The sequence below is a fragment of the Sorghum bicolor genome, chromosome 8 (assembly GCF_000003195.3).
Source record: "Sorghum bicolor cultivar BTx623 chromosome 8, Sorghum_bicolor_NCBIv3, whole genome shotgun sequence".
Lineage (NCBI taxonomy): Eukaryota > Viridiplantae > Streptophyta > Magnoliopsida > Poales > Poaceae > Sorghum > Sorghum bicolor.
Window position 1 is genome coordinate 4,492,697 of NC_012877.2, and position 21,084 is coordinate 4,513,780.

At 40.8% G+C, this 21,084-nt stretch overlaps 1 protein-coding gene across 1 annotated transcript; it reads right to left on the bottom strand.

The window, feature by feature from the left end:
* On the bottom strand, positions 692 to 19,084 carry LOC8079854. Its single transcript, XM_002442810.2, has 5 exons — positions 18,949 to 19,084; positions 2,456 to 2,739; positions 2,159 to 2,371; positions 1,951 to 2,075; positions 692 to 1,788 (listed from the first exon to the last, which is right to left on the bottom strand). The coding sequence occupies exons 2-5, from the start codon at positions 2,677 to 2,679 to the stop codon at positions 692 to 694; spliced, it is 1,659 nt and encodes a 552-aa protein (XP_002442855.2). The 5' UTR covers positions 2,680 to 2,739; positions 18,949 to 19,084.

Consider the following 21,084-nt stretch of genomic DNA (forward strand, 5'->3'; position numbering starts at 1 on the left):
TCCCATTCCTCTTCTCTGGGTTCTTCAGGCTTAGTTTTTTTCTATTCTTAGATCATTTCTGAGGAGCTGTGTTGCTAGATCCCTTTGGGTTTGGGATTAGGCTGTATTGTGTACTTTGAACTGTCTTTTCTCTCTTAATTGAAAGCCAGAGCTCCTGCTATTATCGTTTAAAAAGAAAACTTCTGAGAGGCCTAAGCAGCTTGACCTCAGCAGCCAAACAAAGTTCTGCTTAGAATGTTAGTGCAGGTAGGTAGAAGTGGCATGTGTTTCCCTCCTATAGTCCTATCTATGATTGTACGTTGCTCCTTGAAGCATTGCAACAGAGCATTGATTCATCTCTTCAACACATAACAAATTGTAAGTCGGCATTGCAAGAAAGCCAAACCAACAGAATCCACCAAACATGTTCATCCATCAAGTTTGACGTCTCTAATAATCTAATCTCTATGAATTAATGAAACCATAAGCAAAGCATAGCAACTCATTACAACTCCAAATGTTTGTACTACGATACTTAAGTTCACGGGCAGTCTAAATGCCTGAGCCAGACAAGTTTCTCAGGGCCCAAATAGGCCCTAAGTAACTAAAGAAAGCAGTCATCTGTTACCCTTGGAACATGAACACTAGAATACTATAACCAGAGATGGTTACTGACTATTGGCCAACATCACCATACCACCGGAGCAAAGTTTCACAGGTGCAAAACCACGGGCATGCCAAGGCTCATTTCAAGGTCTACTTCCATAATGTTGCTGGTTCCCACCCTGGGAGCAGCCAATCCCATCTGCTCCTGCGTGACCGGGAAGAGCTCCAGGCAGGCTTGAGAAGCTGCCACATCAGGTTGAGAAGGCTCACCCTCAAAACGCTGCTGGTGATCAGTAACAGGGTTCAGTCCAGCTCCTACAGCAGGACTGTTACCTGAGACATAATCTGTAGTAACCATCTCTGCCGGCACTGAGACCACCAGAGCACCTTCAGTAGCCACATACCCACATCCTGGATAAGCTCCTGCACTCGTGGTGGCTTCCGGGCAATAATGTCTACTCCAAAGTCCAAACAGCTTTGCGGTGAGGTGTTCCGAGCCGGAACAGGACTGTCCATGGCCAGTCATCTCAGCTAATTGTGCAGCAACACTAGTTGAGGCATTCGGTTTGGTTGAAGAAGAGGTGAAGGTGTCTCCTGGCTGGCTCACTTCTTCAGGATGATGCACTGAGCAGTTTGATACGGCTTTTGGTGAGTTTGGATGCTTAGTGCCATACAAACTGCTGCCTGGCAAGGTCATAAAATATTCTCCTGTAATGGTTTGCATAGCCTCATCAATTTGTCCCTCGCAGGTGCTCTGGACCAGCGGTGGATTCTCAACATGACTGTCATTCATAGCACAAGCCATTTTCTGTAAAGATGCAGGTCGTGCTTCATCTACTTGGTTCGAAAGATGTTGGGCTTGTTGTCCCCCTTCATCTACGGGCACGGCGCATGCTGAACCATTTTGTTCTCCACCTAGAACAACTATGTCACAGTCCATAGCCTCATCAATTTGTGCCTCGCAGGTGCTCTCGACCAGCGGCGGATTCTCAACATGACTGTCATTCATAGCACAAGTTATTTGTTCTGAAGATGCAGGCTGTGCCTGATCTACTTGGTTCAAAAGATGTTGTGCTTGTTGTCCCCCTTCATCCATGGGCACGGCACATGTTGAACCATTTTGTTCTCCACCAAGAAGAACTTCGTCAGAAATGTCATTCCTTTGCCTGAACAATCCCCATAGGTAATGTTTCCCATGGTACACTGAAGAAAAAAGAGAATTGCTTTAGCAACAGGCAAATGGCAAGCAAAATACTACATATACTTATTCACTGCAAAAGCTGTTGAAGTAGGCAAAGTTCAAGATAACCTGTTCAACTGAACAGAATATCACAAGGTAAAGGAATTTTGTAACACAATACTTACACTGATTCTGTTCTGGCAACACAACAGACGGGAAGATCAATAGATCAGCGATAGCAACAGTTACTTTTAGGGCACTGTCAGTCTCAATTACTTCATTCACTAGTTCATCTGATACTTCATTTGACCTGGAGTGCATTGATAATGTTTAGTGCATCATAATTGCATCAAGCAGATGAACAAGATAATAATTCAATATTGGGAAACACACCCCGAATTAGATGAGAAGAAATACAATCCAATGCATGCATCTGTAGGTCCTAAAGACTCCCATCCCTTTCGCCAGACTTGCAACCGAGGAAGCTTCACTACTTCTAGTACTGGTTGCAATGATCTTGAACATTCCTCCACTTTCTTACATGCTTTACTTGACAAGTGTGCATCCACCTTAAGACAAGCTTCATTGTTTATCTTGAAAATTCCACTATTGACAGAGAAATTAAAAAAAATCACAATTTATACAAAGTAATGTCACTGAATGGCAGAACGTAAAGACCATTGAACATACCTCCAAATAGGTTCGCTGCTACCATTAAACATGGCCATGGGACTAGGCTGCTTAACATTGTCCAATGCATCAACAGAGTTTTCTTTCCCATCCTGCTGGTTCACACCATCACTGGTGATGACGTTACTCAATGGTTTCATAGTTGACTTCCTTTTTCTTGAATTATACTTTCCAAATCCATTAACTAATGCACCGTATTTCATCATGCCATTGATGTCATTCATAACACAAAAGCTCCACTGATGACCTATCAAAAACAGTTTCCTCTAAACAGTATCTGCATACTGATGAATCATAATAAGAAAAATGTTAATTGCTACTTCTATTTTGAAATCCATTTAAGTATAGTAGTAAATAAAAGCTGTACTAACATAATAAAAAAACTTTGTCTCTATACATTTTATCATTTTTTTTGTTTACTAAAAATCATTTACAGAGGGCTACCTAAGCCATCCGCCTCTAGAATCATTTATAGAGCAAGGCCGTAGATCTATAAATGATCATAAAGGTTGGTACATTGCCACCTCTAGAAACCATCAATTTTACAGAATTTTGAGGAGTGGTAGATGAAAGCCCGTTCGATGGTATGAAAAGCCATGTGTTGTTCGCATATTTATTACGAGAGAAAAACATTGTTCGCTGACAGAAAAAATACGGCTTATAAGACAAGGAAACAGTCTGTCTCTATAAATACATTTTATTATAGTATTGTACAATATACGTAACATATCCCTTGTAAAATTCATTTTGTAGTAGTGTGCGAGGTAATGTATCCCTCGTACTCTCTGCAGCAAACCAGGAATCATCAAAACCAATGTATCCACACACACTTCGCAAACGGTGCCTACAAAAAAGTTGCAAAAGTTCTCTTCCAAATTTTCGTTTGTAGATGCATGCCAAGAAATAATTGTCAAACTATTCGTCTACTAGGGTATGTTTGGTTTGAGAGATGATCTATCTTCTTCTTACTCTGAGACTTTTTTGTTTGTTGTGGAATGGAATGGGTTGATCCATCACCACATCATTCCTCACATGCTAATAATTAATATATGAATGAATAAGGAATGTGTTGATTCTACCAAAATTCATGGGATGGTCTTATGATGCACCACCTCATGAAGCATGGAGTGATGCACCACCTGATTCCATAACAAAACACACCAAATCTACAATCTATTACCGTTTCATGCTGATTTCCTTTTTTTGCTCAGAAAATTTTATTCATTCTCAAACTTTGCATGAGCATGCATCTTTGTACCATCTACCCATCCATATTTTTGGTTTATCTTTTTATGCACATTTTGATGGTTTTTTTGGAGTGGGAGCATGGGAGCACCTAAGGAGGTTGGAGCACTAGATATATTCTTCTAGGCCAAGCAAACTCAACCAATATCTATATCTATATCTATATCTATATCTATATCTATATCTATATCTATATCTATATCTATATCTATATCTATATCTATATCTATATCTATATCTATATCTATATCTATATCTATATCTATATCTATATCTATATCTAAGTTAATCCTCACTACATGTTCTATCTCTTCATGCAAGATGTCGACATCATTCCCACTAAGTCCGCCCACTACTTTGCAATCTTTTCATGCAAACTAATTGTCCATGTCATCCTTTATTAATTGAAAAAATTGCTAGGTGTGGTGAATCGGACACAGGCCTACCCTATCACCTTGGTTCTCCCAATGTCTAAAATAATGTCAGACCACATTCCTTGTAAGATAGTGATATAGGGACCAAGATACCAAAATCCAACATCTTCTTCCTTGAAAACTTTTGGGCTAAACTTGAATGATTTATGGAAGAAGTTCAGAACACATGGAGTCAACCATGCCATAGAACCAATGTTGTTGCTATTCTCTCTACTAATCTCAAAATCTTAGATACTCACAAAATTCTTGGAGCAAAAGTGTGTCTAATCTCAAGTTTCTCATCACAGACTATAATAAAATGATTTTTACATTGACTCATTAAAGGACAGTAGAACTCTATTCAATCTAGAATGGAACCTAAAGCATAAGAGCAGTTGACTACTCTTCTAAATACAAAAAATGTCTATTGGAAGTAGAGGTGCACAATGAACATAATCAAATTTGGAGATGATGCACTAGGTTCTTTTCATGAAATGCCCACTATATCTTATAGAAAGAACTCAATCTTACAACTCCTTAATCACTAAGGCATTTGGATCCAAGATAATGATGACAAAGCATGACTACATGGAATTCTTTCAAAATCAGAATGGGAGTGACCTCAAAATCGTTAATGTATTTTGACCTCTCTGCTCTCTTCCATTCAGCCATTGATCTACAATAGTTAGTGGAATCTTTTCTAAAGCAAGACATTGATCATGTAGTCAAACAGATGTCCCCAGATAAAGCATGAGGACTTGATGGTTTCATTGACCACTTCATGAGAAAATGCAGGAGTATCACAAAGAAGGATTTTTGTAGATTGTGTGATTACTTCTATAACAAAAGTGTGAATCTTGAGAGCACTAATAGTTCAGTCATCACTTTGGTCCCCAAAACAAATAGCCCTATGACACTAAATGATTTCAGGCCAATTTATTTACCCAATGATAGCCTGAAGCTTCTAAAAATATCCTACTCAATCATCTATAGCTAGTCATTACTAGATTAATTCATCAAAACCAATATAGTTTCATCATGACAAGATCTATCCAAGACTACCTAGTGCCTAGATAGGTGTTTTGAACATATTGTAACATCCCAAAAATTCACATTCGAAAATCACTCGCATTAAAAATTATTTTCAAAATATATTTCAAAAACTATAAAATAATTTGAGCTCTATAGTATCTCCATCTAATCCATCCATATTTATTTTTCGCGCACAAATAATAGCGAGTACCAGCAAGCTTACATGCGAGAAAACATAGCAGTGCACCTACACGAATATATATCTCATGCATGCATGCAGGACATGCCACCGACCATTTGCATGCACCTGCATGCAAGGACACGGTGATTAGGCACCGTCCATTTGCATGCAACGTGCATGCAAATGGGACATCGTCCTTTGCATGAAAATTAGGCACCGTCCACCGTCCTGTCGTCCTGTGTAGCCATGCACTACAGTAGCAATTCTAATGGCCACGAGCTGAGCACTCTGGCCTATAAAAAGGCACTCTCGGGTGCTCACTCTCACCACCCGAGAAACACGTTCACTCACTCACTCACTCACTCACTCACTCACTCGCTCGCTCTCACTTCGCGTATACCGTATACGGCCATACGCACAAGCCGAGCTCGACTGTCGTCGCAAGACGAGGTGAGCAGCTCATGAGCATCTCCTTGCTCTTCTCTGTCTTTCTGTAGTATTTTTCTGTATTTTTCCATGTATTTGTCTGTACCGGTTCACTGCCAAAAACTCCACGAATAGAACCATGACATACAGAAGAGTTCTAATGACCCCTGCTAATTTCTCTCTAACCATGCATGTGTGGGCCAAGCATTAACTCCAAATAGTACATGCATGCATGCAACATGCACTACCAGCCAAACAAATGCCCACGTGAAGCATCCATTCCTTAATCATCGTTAGCCTTTTTCGCATGATTAAATCCCGGCATTTCACAAATGCCACATGCTAACTCTAATTTTAATAATTTTTTTTCCTAAATTCATCTAAAATCATGATCTACCTCCCATATTAATTTCATGATTTTTGGAGCTCATTTGAATTTATATGATTATTTATCTGTGCCTGTTGTCTGTGTCGTTCGTCACGTATTTTAGCTGACGGAGTGAACGAGCCGGAAAACGAGAACGTTGGAGACGAGTACCGCGAGTTTGACGCCGAGGACTCGGACTGTCAGCAAGAGTTTGCTGAGGACGCCGACGGAGAGTCCAACCGATCCCCTTTGATGCATATTGATCCTATTTTTAAACACAACCCGTAGAAGCCGTTTTAAATATTGCATGTACGATATATGTACGAAGTATTTTCGCTGCTTAGTTAAAACCTGTTGAATAGCCATCCTTGATATTACCCGGTAATTGTCTTGTTCGAACCTAGGAACAAATAATATGCTATGACAGAAATATTATTATTTAGTATGCTTAGGACTTGTTACTCATCCTGGATACTCATCGCTATATTTTTCAAATATAATGATTTTAAAAGTAAAAGGTGTGAGTGGTGAAAATAAATTGTGGGTATTATGAAAGGGTTAATGAACAAGTTATAGATGTGATTACTATGGAGATGGGGCGGATGAGATCTCTTTTGGAGATGCCCTGGTGTTGTGGTTTATACCTTGTGAGGTTAAGCGTGAAGATATCCGCCTTGTCTCGATTAAGGACTGAGTTGATGATTCATCTTGCCTAACTCATTTATCGTACAACCACTCGCCTTGCATGGGAAAGGCTTAGTCTAAATCCCTCTAGTTAGTATGGCAATCACCTGGAGGCAGGTGTGCAACGGGACACTATGTGATGTATGTAAAATTGTGGAAATATATGAAAAGAGCTTTGTGAATTATTGTGGTATCATGAGATGTGGCCTTAGTGTTCCCGTGGTGAGCGCCATTACTTAGCCTTGGAGGGTAATGACTTTGATGGATCTGAGCTTGCACGACGGTGTAAGTTATGGTATCCTACTTGTGGGAAAAGTGTACAACCTTTGCAGAGTGTAAATCTATCTGGATAGCCGTGTCCGCGGTCTCGGACGGGTTATGGTTCGGTTTCAACAACTAGATGGATTGGGATGAGTGAAAACATGAGAGTGAGTGTGATTTTGGAAATAAATGGTTGACTGCCATTGTGTTGTGGGAACAAGGGTTCAACAACACTTAAAATTGTGATCAAACCCCCATTTTTTTAGAAATACTATCATATGTGGAAAAAGAGGTCTTTTACAACAGTATTTGTGAAATGAAACCTTGCATGTGTAAAAAGATAGCTTTATGCAAATAGAACTAAGCCTCATCCTTGATTTATCCATATGCATATATACTGTTATCCCCTTCCGTAGGGTAAGGTTGGATTTGCTGAGTACTTTGTACTCACCCTTGCTTTATTAAACAGAGGAAGATCCGGACTTCGATCCCGAAGTGGCGTTCGAGTAAGGTCGTGTCTGCACCCAACTAAGCCTGTGGCATTGGGACTCGTCAGATGTTCGATGGCGATATCGTTTGTTTCTGGGTCCTTTGGACCTATGTTGTATTTTGGTGTCTTATTATTATAGCGTGCCTTCATTGTCCACGCTTATCGAGACTACTGCGCTGAAACTTATCTGATGTAATAAATGTGTTACTAGCCTTCTGGGACTAGTATTGTATCACATTTGAGTTCCTGGTTTACCAGGGGCGCTTCAGGTGGTATCAGAGCCGTAGTTGGCTGTAGGACGCGACCTTAGGCTTTTCTGGACTAGTATTTTACTAAAGAAACATATTTTACAAAAGTTCTTACCCTCTTCCCTCTATTTGAAAAAAAAATATTTACTCTCATCTATTTCTCTCAGATGGCAGAAGGTGTTTGGACTAGCAGTTACTGTCTAAGTGTAGAAGGCTTTCCCAAGCTCTTGTATGCTACCATGCAGAAACTTGGAATCAAGGATCGCCCAGAATATGAAGGCAGAGAATATGAAGAGCATGAGACCCAGCGGTGTGAAGTTACCGTCTATATTGGGAAAAGTGAGGACTTCCCTAACATAGCTGAAGCTTGGAGTATGACTGCGACCGGATTTCGGTTTGCAGATACATATCAAGCCGTCGCCCGCAAAGCCTTGAGGTACCTATGCCAGATCTACGAGAAGCCCATCACCCGTACACCCATGAGGTTCTTTCCACCCGACGAAAAAGATCGACCAGTTTGGAGGACCCGCATGGAGCTCTTGCAAGGACGTTACTCACTTGAAGATGACCCAACTGTGGTATTCATGACCACATACCTACTTGCTCTAGATAAGCAATACGATGAGCAGGCCTCAGAGTTAAGGAAGTGCATCCATCGTGCGGAGGAAGCCGAGATCATAGTTAGAAAGCTCCATGTGCAGCTTGCGGAAGCTCAGGCCCAAGCAGCTGCAGCCGAGAGTCGTGAAACTGCCATTGCTGAAGTCTTGAAGGCAGCTGAAGACCGCCATGCTCAGGAGTTGAAGGATGCCTACCTTATCACTTGGATCAAAAGAAGGATGTTAGCAGAGGAAGACCAAGAGCCCATAGTCCTAAAAGGTATCCCAATCATGTCCCTAAAAACCAAAAGCAAGATGGACATAGAAGGGCCATCAGCTCCCCCACCCACAGAAGCCTCTCATGAAGCTTTAGAGTTGGAGCCCAGTAAGGAAGAAGGATTTCCCCTCCTCACCCAGCCACCACCAAAGGAAGACAGTGACCCACCTCTTAGTCCAAAAGAAGAACCACAAATGCCGGAAGCATGATCCTCCTCAACACCAAGGGAATGAAGCCGTTCTGTCCGAAGAAGTTGAAGAATAGTAGCACCTAGTTCCTCCTTATGTCTTGGGGAAGTGAAGTTTACTTCACTTTTGTTCAACCCCCCCAAAGTAGATGAACCGTATTGTAGTACGCTTATTTCCTCCATTACTATGTTGTAAACCACCCTCTTATTCAAAATATATATTTGTGCTTGTTGGTTGTGCTAAATAATTGAGTGCTCTATGTTGTTCCCCTACGGGATAGCAAGTGTTAAAACTTGCACCTTTTTAAAATATAACGCCGTAACAAAAAAACAACATCACTCAATAGATCTAACCCTTATCTAATGCTTTCTCATCTTAACCAACAGATGCCTCCCAAACCAGCTACCCGCTCTCAACCAAGTGGTCGTGCAGCTAGTAGGCAAAGCCAAAATCCAAATGGAAGTCAAGCCAATGCAAATGTTGACGGTATTCATGAAGATGAAGTGAGTCAGACTAGGAACCATAATGAAGGAGATGACTTGCCCCCTCCTCCAGTAATTGACTTAGTACAAGTCATGGCAACTCAGACTCGCCTTCTGGAGACCTTGGCTCAAGGCATGAACCGCCCTAGGAACAACCGTGGAGCCGGAGTCCAAGACAAGATGACTGAGTTCATGAGGCTTAAGCCACCCACCTTTACTGGATCTGACAACCCCATGGAAGCAGATGATTGGCTTAAGGTGATTGAAAGGAAGTTGGACACAATCCACTGCGATGGAAGGGATAGAGTTCTGCTAGCATCTCATCAGCTGACAGGAATTGCCCTTTCTTGGTGGGAAGCCTATAGTGGAGCTGTGGACAATGCCAACACGATCACATGGGAAGAATTTGTGGATGAATTCCGCCGGTACCACATTCCAGATGGAATCATGAAGCTGAAGGCTGATGAATTTCGCAACTTAAAGCAAGGAAATAAAACCCTGAGTGAATACATCTTCCAATTCACTGAGTTGTCTCGCTATGCCCCAGAATTGGTCAACACTGATGCTAAGAAGCAGACAAAGTTCATAGAAGGATTGACCTGTGAGCTTAGAACCCTCATGACCCCACAGATCTATCCAGACTTCAACACTTTGATGAACAGGACCATTCTGACTGATGTGGCCAAGACTGAAGAAAAGAAAGAAAACAAGCGCAAGTTTCTGGAGCGCAAGGTTCAAGATGGTGCTAGATCCCAGAGGCTGAAAACCTTCAGCCAACCAAGCCAGCGGACTCAAGCCCAAATGCAGTTTCGCTCTCCTGCTAGTGTCTCCAATAACCAAATGCAGTCATCATATCAACCCAAGACAACCTATCAGAATCAAACTTATGGCAAGACTCAACAGAACAGCACTGGTCAAGTCACAAACAATGTTAGAACTTGCTTTAATTGCCATGAGACTGGACACTACATTGCCAACTGTCCCTACAAGAACAACCCACCAGCAGTATCCACTCAGTCCCACACTGTTAATGGACCAAGACCTGCAGTGTCTGGAGTCAACCGTGGTTTCCCTCGCAACAATAGCAACACCAACAATAATAGCCAGATGATGAAGCAACCTCAACAATCCTATGGTAGAGCCCGTGTCAACCATATTCATGCTCAGGATGCTCAGACTGCTTCAGGAGTGGTACTTGGTGAGTTCTTAGTCGATTCAGTACTTGCAACAGTATTATTTGATTCTGGAGCATCACATTCATTCATATCATCAAGTTTTGTTGAGAAGCATCAAATACCCACAGTACTACTAAAGTTACCCCTAATAACCCGAACACCTGGGTCTGACATCAAATGTCATCTAGGTTGTTCAAATGTAAGGATCATTCTAAGTGGGGTAGTTTTCTTAGCAGACTTAGTAGTGCTCAAGTCTAAAGGAATAGATGTTATCCTTGGAATGGATTGGTTAACCAGACATAATGGAATTATTAGTTGTGCAACCAAGGAAGTATCATTAGTTGACCATGAAGGGATTAAAGTGAAATGCCAAACCCGAGGGTCTAAAGTTAATCCAATGGTCTTCAACTTGGATGCAAGGACCATAGAGAAAGTACCAATAGTGCAAGAATACCCTGATGTATTCCCTGAGGAACTATCTGGAATGCCACCAGACAGGGATATAGAGTTCATCATTGATCTTATCCCCGGGACTGCCCCCATAGCCAAGAGACCTTACAGAATGGCTCCGGCAGAGTTAGCTGAACTGAAAGAGCAGCTAAGAGACTTGCAGCAGAAAGGTTATATTAGACCTAGTTCTTCACCATGGGGAGCCCCAGTCTTGTTTATAAAGAAGAAAGATGGAAGTATGAGGATGTGTGTGGATTATAGGTCCCTAAATGAAGTCACCATCAAGAATAAGTATCCCCTGCCAAGGATAGATGACCTTTTTGATCAGCTTAAAGGAGCCAAGTATTTCTCTAAGATTGATTTGAGATCGGGTTATCACCAGCTCAAGATCAAGAATAGTGATGTTCCCAAGACAGCTTTTGTAACCAGATATGGACAATATGAGTTTACAGTGATGTCCTTTGGGTTAACCAATGCCCCTGCCTATTTCATGAACCTCATGAATAAGGTATTCATGGAAGAGTTAGATAAGTTTGTTGTAGTCTTCATTGGTGACATACTTATCTACTCTAAGAGTGCTGAAGAACATGGGCAACACTTGAGAGTAGTGTTGGAAAAGCTAAGAAGACACAAGTTGTATGCTAAATTCAGCAAGTGTGAATTTTGGCTTGAGAAGGTTGCATTTCTAGGCCACATCTTGACAGCTGAAGGAGTTGCAGTCGACCCTGAGAAAGTAGAAGCTGTCTCCCATTGGCAGCAACCCACCAATGTGAGTGAGGTTAGAAGTTTTCTTGGATTAGCTGGATATTATCGAAGGTTTATAGAAGGATTTTCCAAGATAGCCAGACCCATGACAGAGCTTCTTAGGAAGGATAAGAAATTCACTTGGATAGAATCATGTGAGAAGAGTTTCCAAGAGTTGAAGAAGAGACTGACAACAGCACCAGTGTTAACTTTGCCAGACATTCACCAAGATTTCATCATATACTGTGATGCATCAAGACAAGGTTTAGGATGTGTTCTCATGCAAGGAGGAAAAGTGGTTGCTTATGCATCCCGTCAGCTTAGACCTCATGAGCAAAATTACCCTACCCATGATTTGGAGTTAGCAGCAATAGTACATGCTCTCAAGATTTGGAGGCACTACCTCATTGGAAACAAGTGTGAAATCTACACTGATCACAAGAGTTTGAAGTACATCTTCACACAGTCAGACTTGAACCTAAGGCAAAGAAGATGGTTAGAATTAATCAAGGACTATAACCTTGAGATTCATTACCACCCAGGAAAGGCCAACGTGGTAGCAGATGCCCTAAGCAGAAGGTCATATGGTCAGCAGTTGGTGCCTAAGAACACTCACCTACAAGAAGAGATAGCACGGTTGAACATGCATATAGTACGCCAACCTCAAAATGGCAGTCTGATGGTGCAGCCAACTCTTGTGGAAGAAATCAAGCAGACACAACATAAGGATAAGGATCTAATGAAGATTCGTGAGCAAACTGGAGAAAATAAAGCTCCATACTTTAGAGTGGATAACAAAGGAGTATTGTGGTATAAAAACAGGATTTGTGTGCCCAAGGAGGGAAAGTTTCAAGAATTAATCCTTGATGAAGCCCATAACTCAGCTTATTCTATCCACCCTGGTGCCACCAAGATGTATATGGACTTAAAAGAAAGATATTGGTGGAATGGCATGAAAGCTGATGTGGCACGATTTGTTGCACAATGTGATGTATGCCAAAGGGTTAAAGCAGAGCATCAGAAACCAGCAGGCTTGCTCCAGCCATTGCCTATTCCTGTTTGGAAATGGGATGAGATAGGCATGGATTTTGTGAATGGATTACCCAAAACTCTGAAAGGAAATGATTCAATATGGGTAATAGTGGACCGCCTTACCAAGGTTGCTCACTTCATACCTGTGCGCACCAAATATAGTGGAGACAAGTTAGCCCAGTTATATGTGGATAACATAGTCAAATTGCATGGTGTGCCAAGTAGGATTGTATCTGACCGAGGTACCCAATTTACCTCTAAGTTCTGGAAAAGTTTGCATGAAGCTATGGGAACCAAGCTAGATTTTAGCTCAGCTTATCATCCTCAAACAGATGGCCAGATTGAAAGAGTAAATCAGATTATGGAAGATATGCTAAGAGCATGTGTGCTCACATATGGTAAAGATTGGGAGAAAAGCCTAACTTATGCAGAGTTCTCCTATAATAACAGTTACCAAGCTAGTTTGGGCATGTCACCTTTTGAGTCCCTGTATGGAAGAAAATGTAGAACCCCATTGATGTGGTCAGAAGTTGGAGAACGAACCTTGCTTGGACCAGCCCTTATAAAAGAAGCAGAAGATCATGTAGCTGAAATCAGAGAAAAATTGAAAGAGGCACAATCACGTCAAAAGAGCTATTCTGATAAAAGAAGGCGGGAGTTAAGTTTTGCAGTTGGAGATTTTGTGTATGTCAAAGTCTCTCCTATTCGAGGAACTCGAAGGTTCCAAGTCAGAGGCAAGCTAGCACCTCGGTATATTGGACCATATCAAGTATTACAGAGGATTGGTGTTGTAGCCTATCGTATTCGGCTACCTGAAGAAATGTCAGATATACACAATGTGTTTCATGTCTCCCAATTGAAGAAATGTCTTAGAGTACCAGAGGAGCAAATATCGCCAGACACAGTTGATTTACAAGACGACCTAAGATATCAAGAAGTGCCGATAAAAATCCTAGATACAGTCACCAAGCAAACTCGAACGACAACAGTCCGAATTTGTCGTGTTCAGTGGAGTAGACACACTGAAGCAGAAGCAACATGGGAAAGAGAAGATGCTCTGAGAAAAGAGTTTCCCCATCTATTTAGGACCCAGCCGAATCTCGAGGACGAGATTCCTTTTAAGTGGGGTAGGTTTGTAACATCCCAAAAATTCACATTCGAAAATCACTCGCATTAAAAATTATTTTCAAAATATATTTAAAAAACTATAAAATAATTTGAGCTCTATAGTATCTCCATCTAATCTATCCATATTTATTTTTCGCGCACAAATAATAGCAAGTACCAGCAAGCTTACATGCGAGAAAACATAGCAGTGCACCTACACGAATATATATCTCATGCATGCATGCAGGACATGCCACCGACCATTTGCATGCACCTGCATGCAAGGACACGGTGATTAGGCACCGTCCATTTGCATGCAACGTGCATGCAAATGGGACATCGTCCTTTGCATGAAAATTAGGCACCGTCCACCGTCCTGTCGTCCTGTGTAGCCATGCACTACAGTAGCAATTCTAATGGCCACGAGCTGAGCACTCTGGCCTATAAAAAGGCACTCTCGGGTGCTCACTCTCACCACCCGAGAAACACGTTCACTCACTCACTCACTCACTCGCTCGCTCTCACTTCGCGTATACCGTATACGGCCATACGCACAAGCCGAGCTCGACTGTCGTCGCAAGACGAGGTGAGCAGCTCATGAGCATCTCCTTGCTCTTCTCTGTCTTTCTGTAGTATTTTTCTGTATTTTTCCATGTATTTGTCTGTACCGGTTCACTGCCAAGAACTCCACGAATAGAACCATGACATACAGAAGAGTTTTAATGACCCCTGCTAATTTCTCTCTAACCATGCATGTGTGGGCCAAGCATTAACTCCAAATAGTACATGCATGCATGCAACATGCACTACCAGCCAAACAAATGCCCACGTGAAGCATCCATTCCTTAATCATCGTTAGCCTTTTTCGCATGATTAAATCCTGGCATTTCACAAATGCCACATGCTAACTCTGATTTTAATAATTCTTTTTCCTAAATTCATCTAAAATCATGATCTACCTCCCATATTAATTTCATGATTTTTGGAGCTCATTTGAATTTATATGATTATTTATCTGTGCCTGTTGTCTGTGTCGTTCGTCACGTATTTTAGCTGACGGAGTGAACGAGCCGGAAAACGAGAACGTTGGAGACGAGTACCGCGAGTTTGACGCCGAGGACTCGGACTGTCAGCAAGAGTTTGCTGAGGACGCCGACGGAGGCAAGTCCAACCGATCCCCTTTGATGCATATTGATCCTATTTTTAAACACAACCCGTAGAAGCCGTTTTAAATATTGCATGTACGATATATGTACGAAGTATTTTCGCTGCTTAGTTAAAACCTGTTGAATAGCCATCCTTGATATTACCCGGTAATTGTCTTGTTCGAACCTAGGAACAAATAATATGCTATGACAGAAATATTATTATTTAGTATGCTTAGGACTTGTTACTCATCCTGGATACTCATCGCTATATTTTTCAAATATAATGATTTTAAAAGTAAAAGGTGTGAGTGGTGAAAATAAATTGTGGGTATTATAAAAGGGTTAATGAACAAGTTATAGATGTGATTACTATGGAGATGGGGCGGATGGGATCTCTTTTGGAGATGCCCTGGTGTTGTGGTTTATACCTTGTGAGGTTAAGCGTGAAGATATCCGCCTTGTCTCGATTAAGGACTGAGTTGATGATTCATCTTGCCTAACTCATTTATCGTACAACCACTCGCCTTGCATGGGAAAGGCTTAGTCTAAATCCCTCTAGTTAGTATGGCAATCACCTGGAGGCAGGTGTGCAACGGGACACTAAGTGATGTATGTGAAATTGTGGAAATATATGAAAAGAGCTTTGTGAATTATTGTGGTATCATGAGATGTGGCCTTAGTGTTCCCGTGGTGAGCGCCATTACTTAGCTATGGAGGGTAATGACTTTGATGGATCTGTGCTTGCACGACGGTGTAAGTTATGGTATCCTACTTGTGGGAAAAGTGTACAACCTCTGCAGAGTGTAAATCTATCTGGATAGCCGTGTCCGCGGTCTCGGACGGGTTATGGTTCGGTTTCAACAACTAGATGGATTGGGATGAGTGAAAACATGAGAGTGAGTGTGATTTTGGAAATAAATGGTTGACTGCCATTGTGTTGTGGGAACAAGGGTTCAACAACACTTAAAATTGTGATCAAACCCCCATTTTTTTAGAAATACTATCATATGTGGAAAAAAGAGGTCTTTTACAACAGTATTTGTGAAATGAAACCTTGCATGTGTAAAAAGATAGCTTTATGCAAATAGAACTAAGTCTCATCCTTGATTTATCCATATGCATATATACTGTTATCCCCTTCCGTAGGGTAAGGTTGGATTTGCTGAGTACTTTGTACTCACCCTTGCTTTATTAAACAGAGGAAGATCCGGACTTCGATCCCGAAGTGGCGTTCGAGTAAGGTCGTGTCTGCACCCAACTAAGCCTGTGGCATTGGGACTCGTCAGATGTTCGATGGCGATATCGTTTGTTTCTGGGTCCTTTGGACCTATGTTGTATTTTGGTGTCTTATTATTATAGCGTGCCTTCATTGTCCACGCTTATCGAGACTACTGCGCTGAAACTTATCTGATGTAATAAATGTGTTACTAGCCTCCTGGGACTAGTATTGTATCACATTTGAGTTCCTGGTTTACCAGGGGCGCTTCACATATACATCAATATCAATGTTAGTAACCAAGAAGAGAGATAGCCATCCTCAAACTTGTTTTTGAAAAGGCTTTTGATTCTGTGGAACGTGGTATAATTGTTCTCCAAATAAATTGATGAGTTGGATTGAATCATTGCTTTCCTACTGACATCCTTAGTTATCTTACATAGAGTCCCATGTAAATTTTTAAATGCAAAAGAAAAGTGCACTAGGGCGACCCCCTCTTCCCCTTGTATTTGTCCTAGTGGCTAAACTGTTATAGATAATTGTTAACAAAGCATGTATTTGTTCCTCATCCAAGCACCAATTCCATAGGTAACAAGAGATTTTCCAATTATTCAATGATGACACACTCCTCATTTTACATGTTGATGCGACAATTAGCTTGCCTCAAGTCTACATACCTTCGTAGAGTCCACAGGCCTAAGAGTAAATTACAAGAAGTCCCATATGGATGCTACCTATCAATGTCTCAAGGGAGAAAATGAGTATTCTACCAAATACATTTGACTTTCAAATTGGTAAAATTCTCTTCAGTGAAAACGAAAGCCATGCATGGAAACCTAACTCCTTTGATGGATATTGTTAAACGCCATCTCACTGCAAATGATCAACTCCATCATCACCCCAACAGTGACTTATGCCTTATGATCCCTCAATCTACCTTTAATGGTAATGCATAATATTGATAGAGCTCAAAAGCAATGCCTATGGAGATGAAATTATACTAGCAAAGAAGTAGGGAATCTGGCTAGCTACATGGTTATTAGTTTGACTAGTATAGTGCCCGTGCTAACGCCACGGCTTCATTTGAAGAATGCACATATAAATTGAAAACGAAGTGCTAAGGGGACCTCCTCGATAGTTTTTCCCTTCAAGAAAGTGATACGGGGAGTATCATTGTTGGGTTAGGCTACAACTCAGCAATGATATTCCTCTAATGGTGCATGCCTTATTTTGGTAACAGCTAGCAAGCCCCATCATTGGTGATTGCCCTTTGCTAGCTCTGATTCTAGTAGTGATGTTAGGTTTAGTCCTACCAGTGGTACATGGATCTAAAATGTGACTATCTAGAATGCATCAACTTCTCCAACACTTCTACTCTTGTCACCAAACAAGCCACTCTCCACATTATGCCAACTTTATCCCAATCCTAGAACTTGGCTTCTCATTAATTTAATCCCAAAACATGTCTTCATTTAAGATTCTATTATCAAGATTGTTTACACTTAGAAACCTTTGGCCTTCCTTAGGACCTTGAGTCCATGGATGACATGAAACAAGCAGCTTGTCCATAATTCAAACATTTCACCTCTCATACCTTGTCCCTTGGCTTTATTGAGTCTAAATTTAGCACCTCCATGTTTATCCTTTTGCAAGAATTTTGATCTCACACATATGGATGGCATAATTATTGTCATGGTTGCCATGTCATCCCTCCTCATTAAGTTATCACCTCATTCACTCATGAGTTTATTATGACTAATAGGAGCATGTAATCCACTTCTTTATCCACATGTACCTCACACATAGTATTGATATCTACTACCTCTCTCAATGCCATGCTAGAATGACTTCTTACAACTAATACACCACTCCTATTAACACCTAGGTCAAGCTACCTGCTTGGGATGCCCTCTATTTTTATCCTACTTAGTGTTGCAGCATCCCTAAAGCCATGTAGTATCTCACTTTTGAAATGTCCAACATTGATTATGTTGTACCATGTCTTGTATCCTACACCTACGTCATACCACCCCCTATGTACTTCATTGTTTACTTAGATGTTAGTTGGCTTGGTTCTTCCAAGTCAATGTCAATCTACCTCATGGTGCTTAGCATACATCCATATAGAGTGTTCATGATGATCCAACTAAAGTTGTGAGTGTTGGCACTACGGGTGAAAATGGTATGGATATTTTCCTACCATATTCGAGACCAAATCCAATTAGATGAGTCTAGATCTGTCCATATCTAAGTTCGGATATTCAACATCTGATACTATATTCATATCCGAATACTCAACAGATCATGTATTTATGATGTCAATACCCAATCATATCTTATTTGACATAGCTGATACTATCCAACAAATGTAATATTGGTGATATCTGTCCATGTCCGATCTGTTTTCATCCCTAGTTGGCACATGCTTTACTAGCTAGCTAGCTAAGTGTCCCCTTCTTGCATTGGACCCATACTGGATGGAACAAACCAATGCTTGTAGGATGCTAAAAAAGCTAAAATACCACTAACGATAGGTCCACACTAACTCCTCAAACAAACCAATGAACCTTCCATCTATTTTGTAAATATCCTAATTGTTTCCTTTTTGGTAGTGCACTATATGAAATTAACTAAAATGACACCAATATCCTAGCTATTGGATGGAATTGCTAACTAGTAATAACACTTCACATCAAATTGTACGAAGAGACGGGTGGTAATAGTTAGTTACCATGTCCTCACAATGTTGATCTGATTTGGTTGTATGGGTGATGAAGTGGGTCGCAATTGTAGATGAACACTATGATAGAGGCAACGTAGTGGGTATAACAAATGGCTACGAGATGGATCCGGTAGACAAGGCCACAAGGTAGTCAAAGCTGCAAGAAAATTGGCATTAGGGTTGCTGGAGAGAGTGATAAGGCCAAAATACCTCATCTGCCTGTGTAAAAAGTAGGCGAAATAAGAAGACCAATCGGTTGTACAATACCTTAGAGAATATGGTTCCCTTCGACGCTAGTACAGAGACAAATCCAACGCAAAAGCACCAAAGGTTAATCGCCCCTTCCAGCAAACCCCACTGTGGCTCATGGAGCTCGAAGCTTTGGGCACCGAAATCCAAACCCGATGGCAACAACGCTAGCGGCGGCGGCGGCGGCGATCAAGGATGAAAGAAACCCTAGCAGCGAAAATGGAAAGAGATCCTTGATATATATAGCATATAGCATGAGAGGATTTAGTCATATGCCCCTAAATGAGGCCTTCTATATGGTTGTCTATCTAATTTGGCTCGCCACGCGAGGAATAAGAGCAATGCGGCCCAATAAGCCCATTTATCCAATTTTCATCTTTTTTTTCTCATCGTGGTTAATTTATTTTAGCCTAAGTAACCTAATGTTCTAGCTTCGTAGGAAAATATTTCACACTTAAATAAAAGTACCTCAAACTTATAAATGAAACCATTCTAGCTCAAATGAAAAAGGGAAATTAATTTTGTAGCACTGAAAGAACATCGCTTTTGGAATACGGATAATCTCAACCATGTCGGATAAGATACGATTGGATGTCGACATCATAAATATACGATTTAAGTATTCGGATACGGATATGGTATCGGATGTTGGATATTTAGACTCGGATACGGACAGATCTAAACACCTCTAAACGAATTCGGTCTCAAATACGGTCGAAAAATATCATACCGTTTTTATCCCTACCTATAAGTCGTCATGAGGCCACCGCGGTGTCGAGCTCGCGCTGCATGTACGGTCCTTGCTCCCAGCAAAGCCCACACCAGCGGCCGGCGGCCGGCGTGCTGCAGCGCTCGCGCCCGGCAGCACACGCCCATCGAAGCTCGCTCATGGCCCCGTCAGCAGGCAGCAGCAACCTAGTGGCGCCCCAAGCGCCACCACCTGATCCTCGACCGCGATTCAGGACAAGCTCTTGTCTATCAGAGCTCAGCCTGGCAAAGAAGGGAAGGACGGATGACGATTGAGTAATCACGGTATTATCCTCCAAATGTGACGGAATGCTAGATCACTATTCTTTCAATAGTATTTTATAGGATTAAGTCTACTTTTAGCCCCTCAACTATTGGGCGAGTTAAATTTTAGCTCTCAACTATAAACCCGTCTATTTTTCACCCTCAACTATCAAAACCGGTCACTTTTAGCACCTGATGAGAGGACGGTTTTAAGCCACTTTGAGCGGTTTTTCCTTTTTCTTTTCTATGGTTAAATCTGTGAATTTTATAGTGAATTTTTGAAGCATTGGAAATTTATTAAATTTTTTAGGTAGCTTTGTCATGATGTTTTCTATGCATAAAAAATGTGAAACTATGAAAGTAAGTATTTTTTGAATGCTAAAAAATTAGCTCTTTTAATTAATAAATACATGTTCTAAGATTTTTGTAGGATAATATATATATCCTATGATCATGAAACTTTTTGTGTAACTGTTTTATACTAAGATAGACCTTCAAAAAAAAGTTTAAGATTAATTCAATGATGTTTGCTTATGTCCCTAATTTATATGTAATTAATAAAGCATATAAATTAGGGATATAAGCAAACATCATCAAATTAATCTCAAACTTTTTGTGAAGGTGTATCTTAGTATAAAACAGTTATGCAAAAAATTTCATGATCATAGGATATATATTATCTTACAAAAATCATAGAACATGTATTTATTAATTAAAAGAGCTAATTTTTGAGCATAAAAACACTACTTATTTTTATAGTTTCATATTTTTCCTTCATAGAAAACATCATGACAAGGCTACCCAAAACATTTAATGAATTTACCATGCTCAAATAATTCACTATGAAATTCACAGGTTTAACCATAGATAAGAAAAAGAAAAAAC

What these genes read in the sequence shown, in the direction of transcription:
- LOC8079854 (XM_002442810.2), bottom strand. Translation starts at nt 2,679, where the DNA reads ATGAATGACATCAATGGCATGATGAAATACGGTGCATTAGTTAATGGA. An exon ending in TTCTTCTCATCTAATTCGGG is followed by an intron (nt 2,076 to 2,158) that starts GTGTGTTTCCCA and finishes AATGCACTCCAG; the next exon opens with GTCAAATGAAGTATCAGATG. An exon ending in GTTGCCAGAACAGAATCAGT is followed by an intron (nt 1,789 to 1,950) that starts GTAAGTATTGTG and finishes TTTTTTCTTCAG; the next exon opens with TGTACCATGGGAAACATTAC.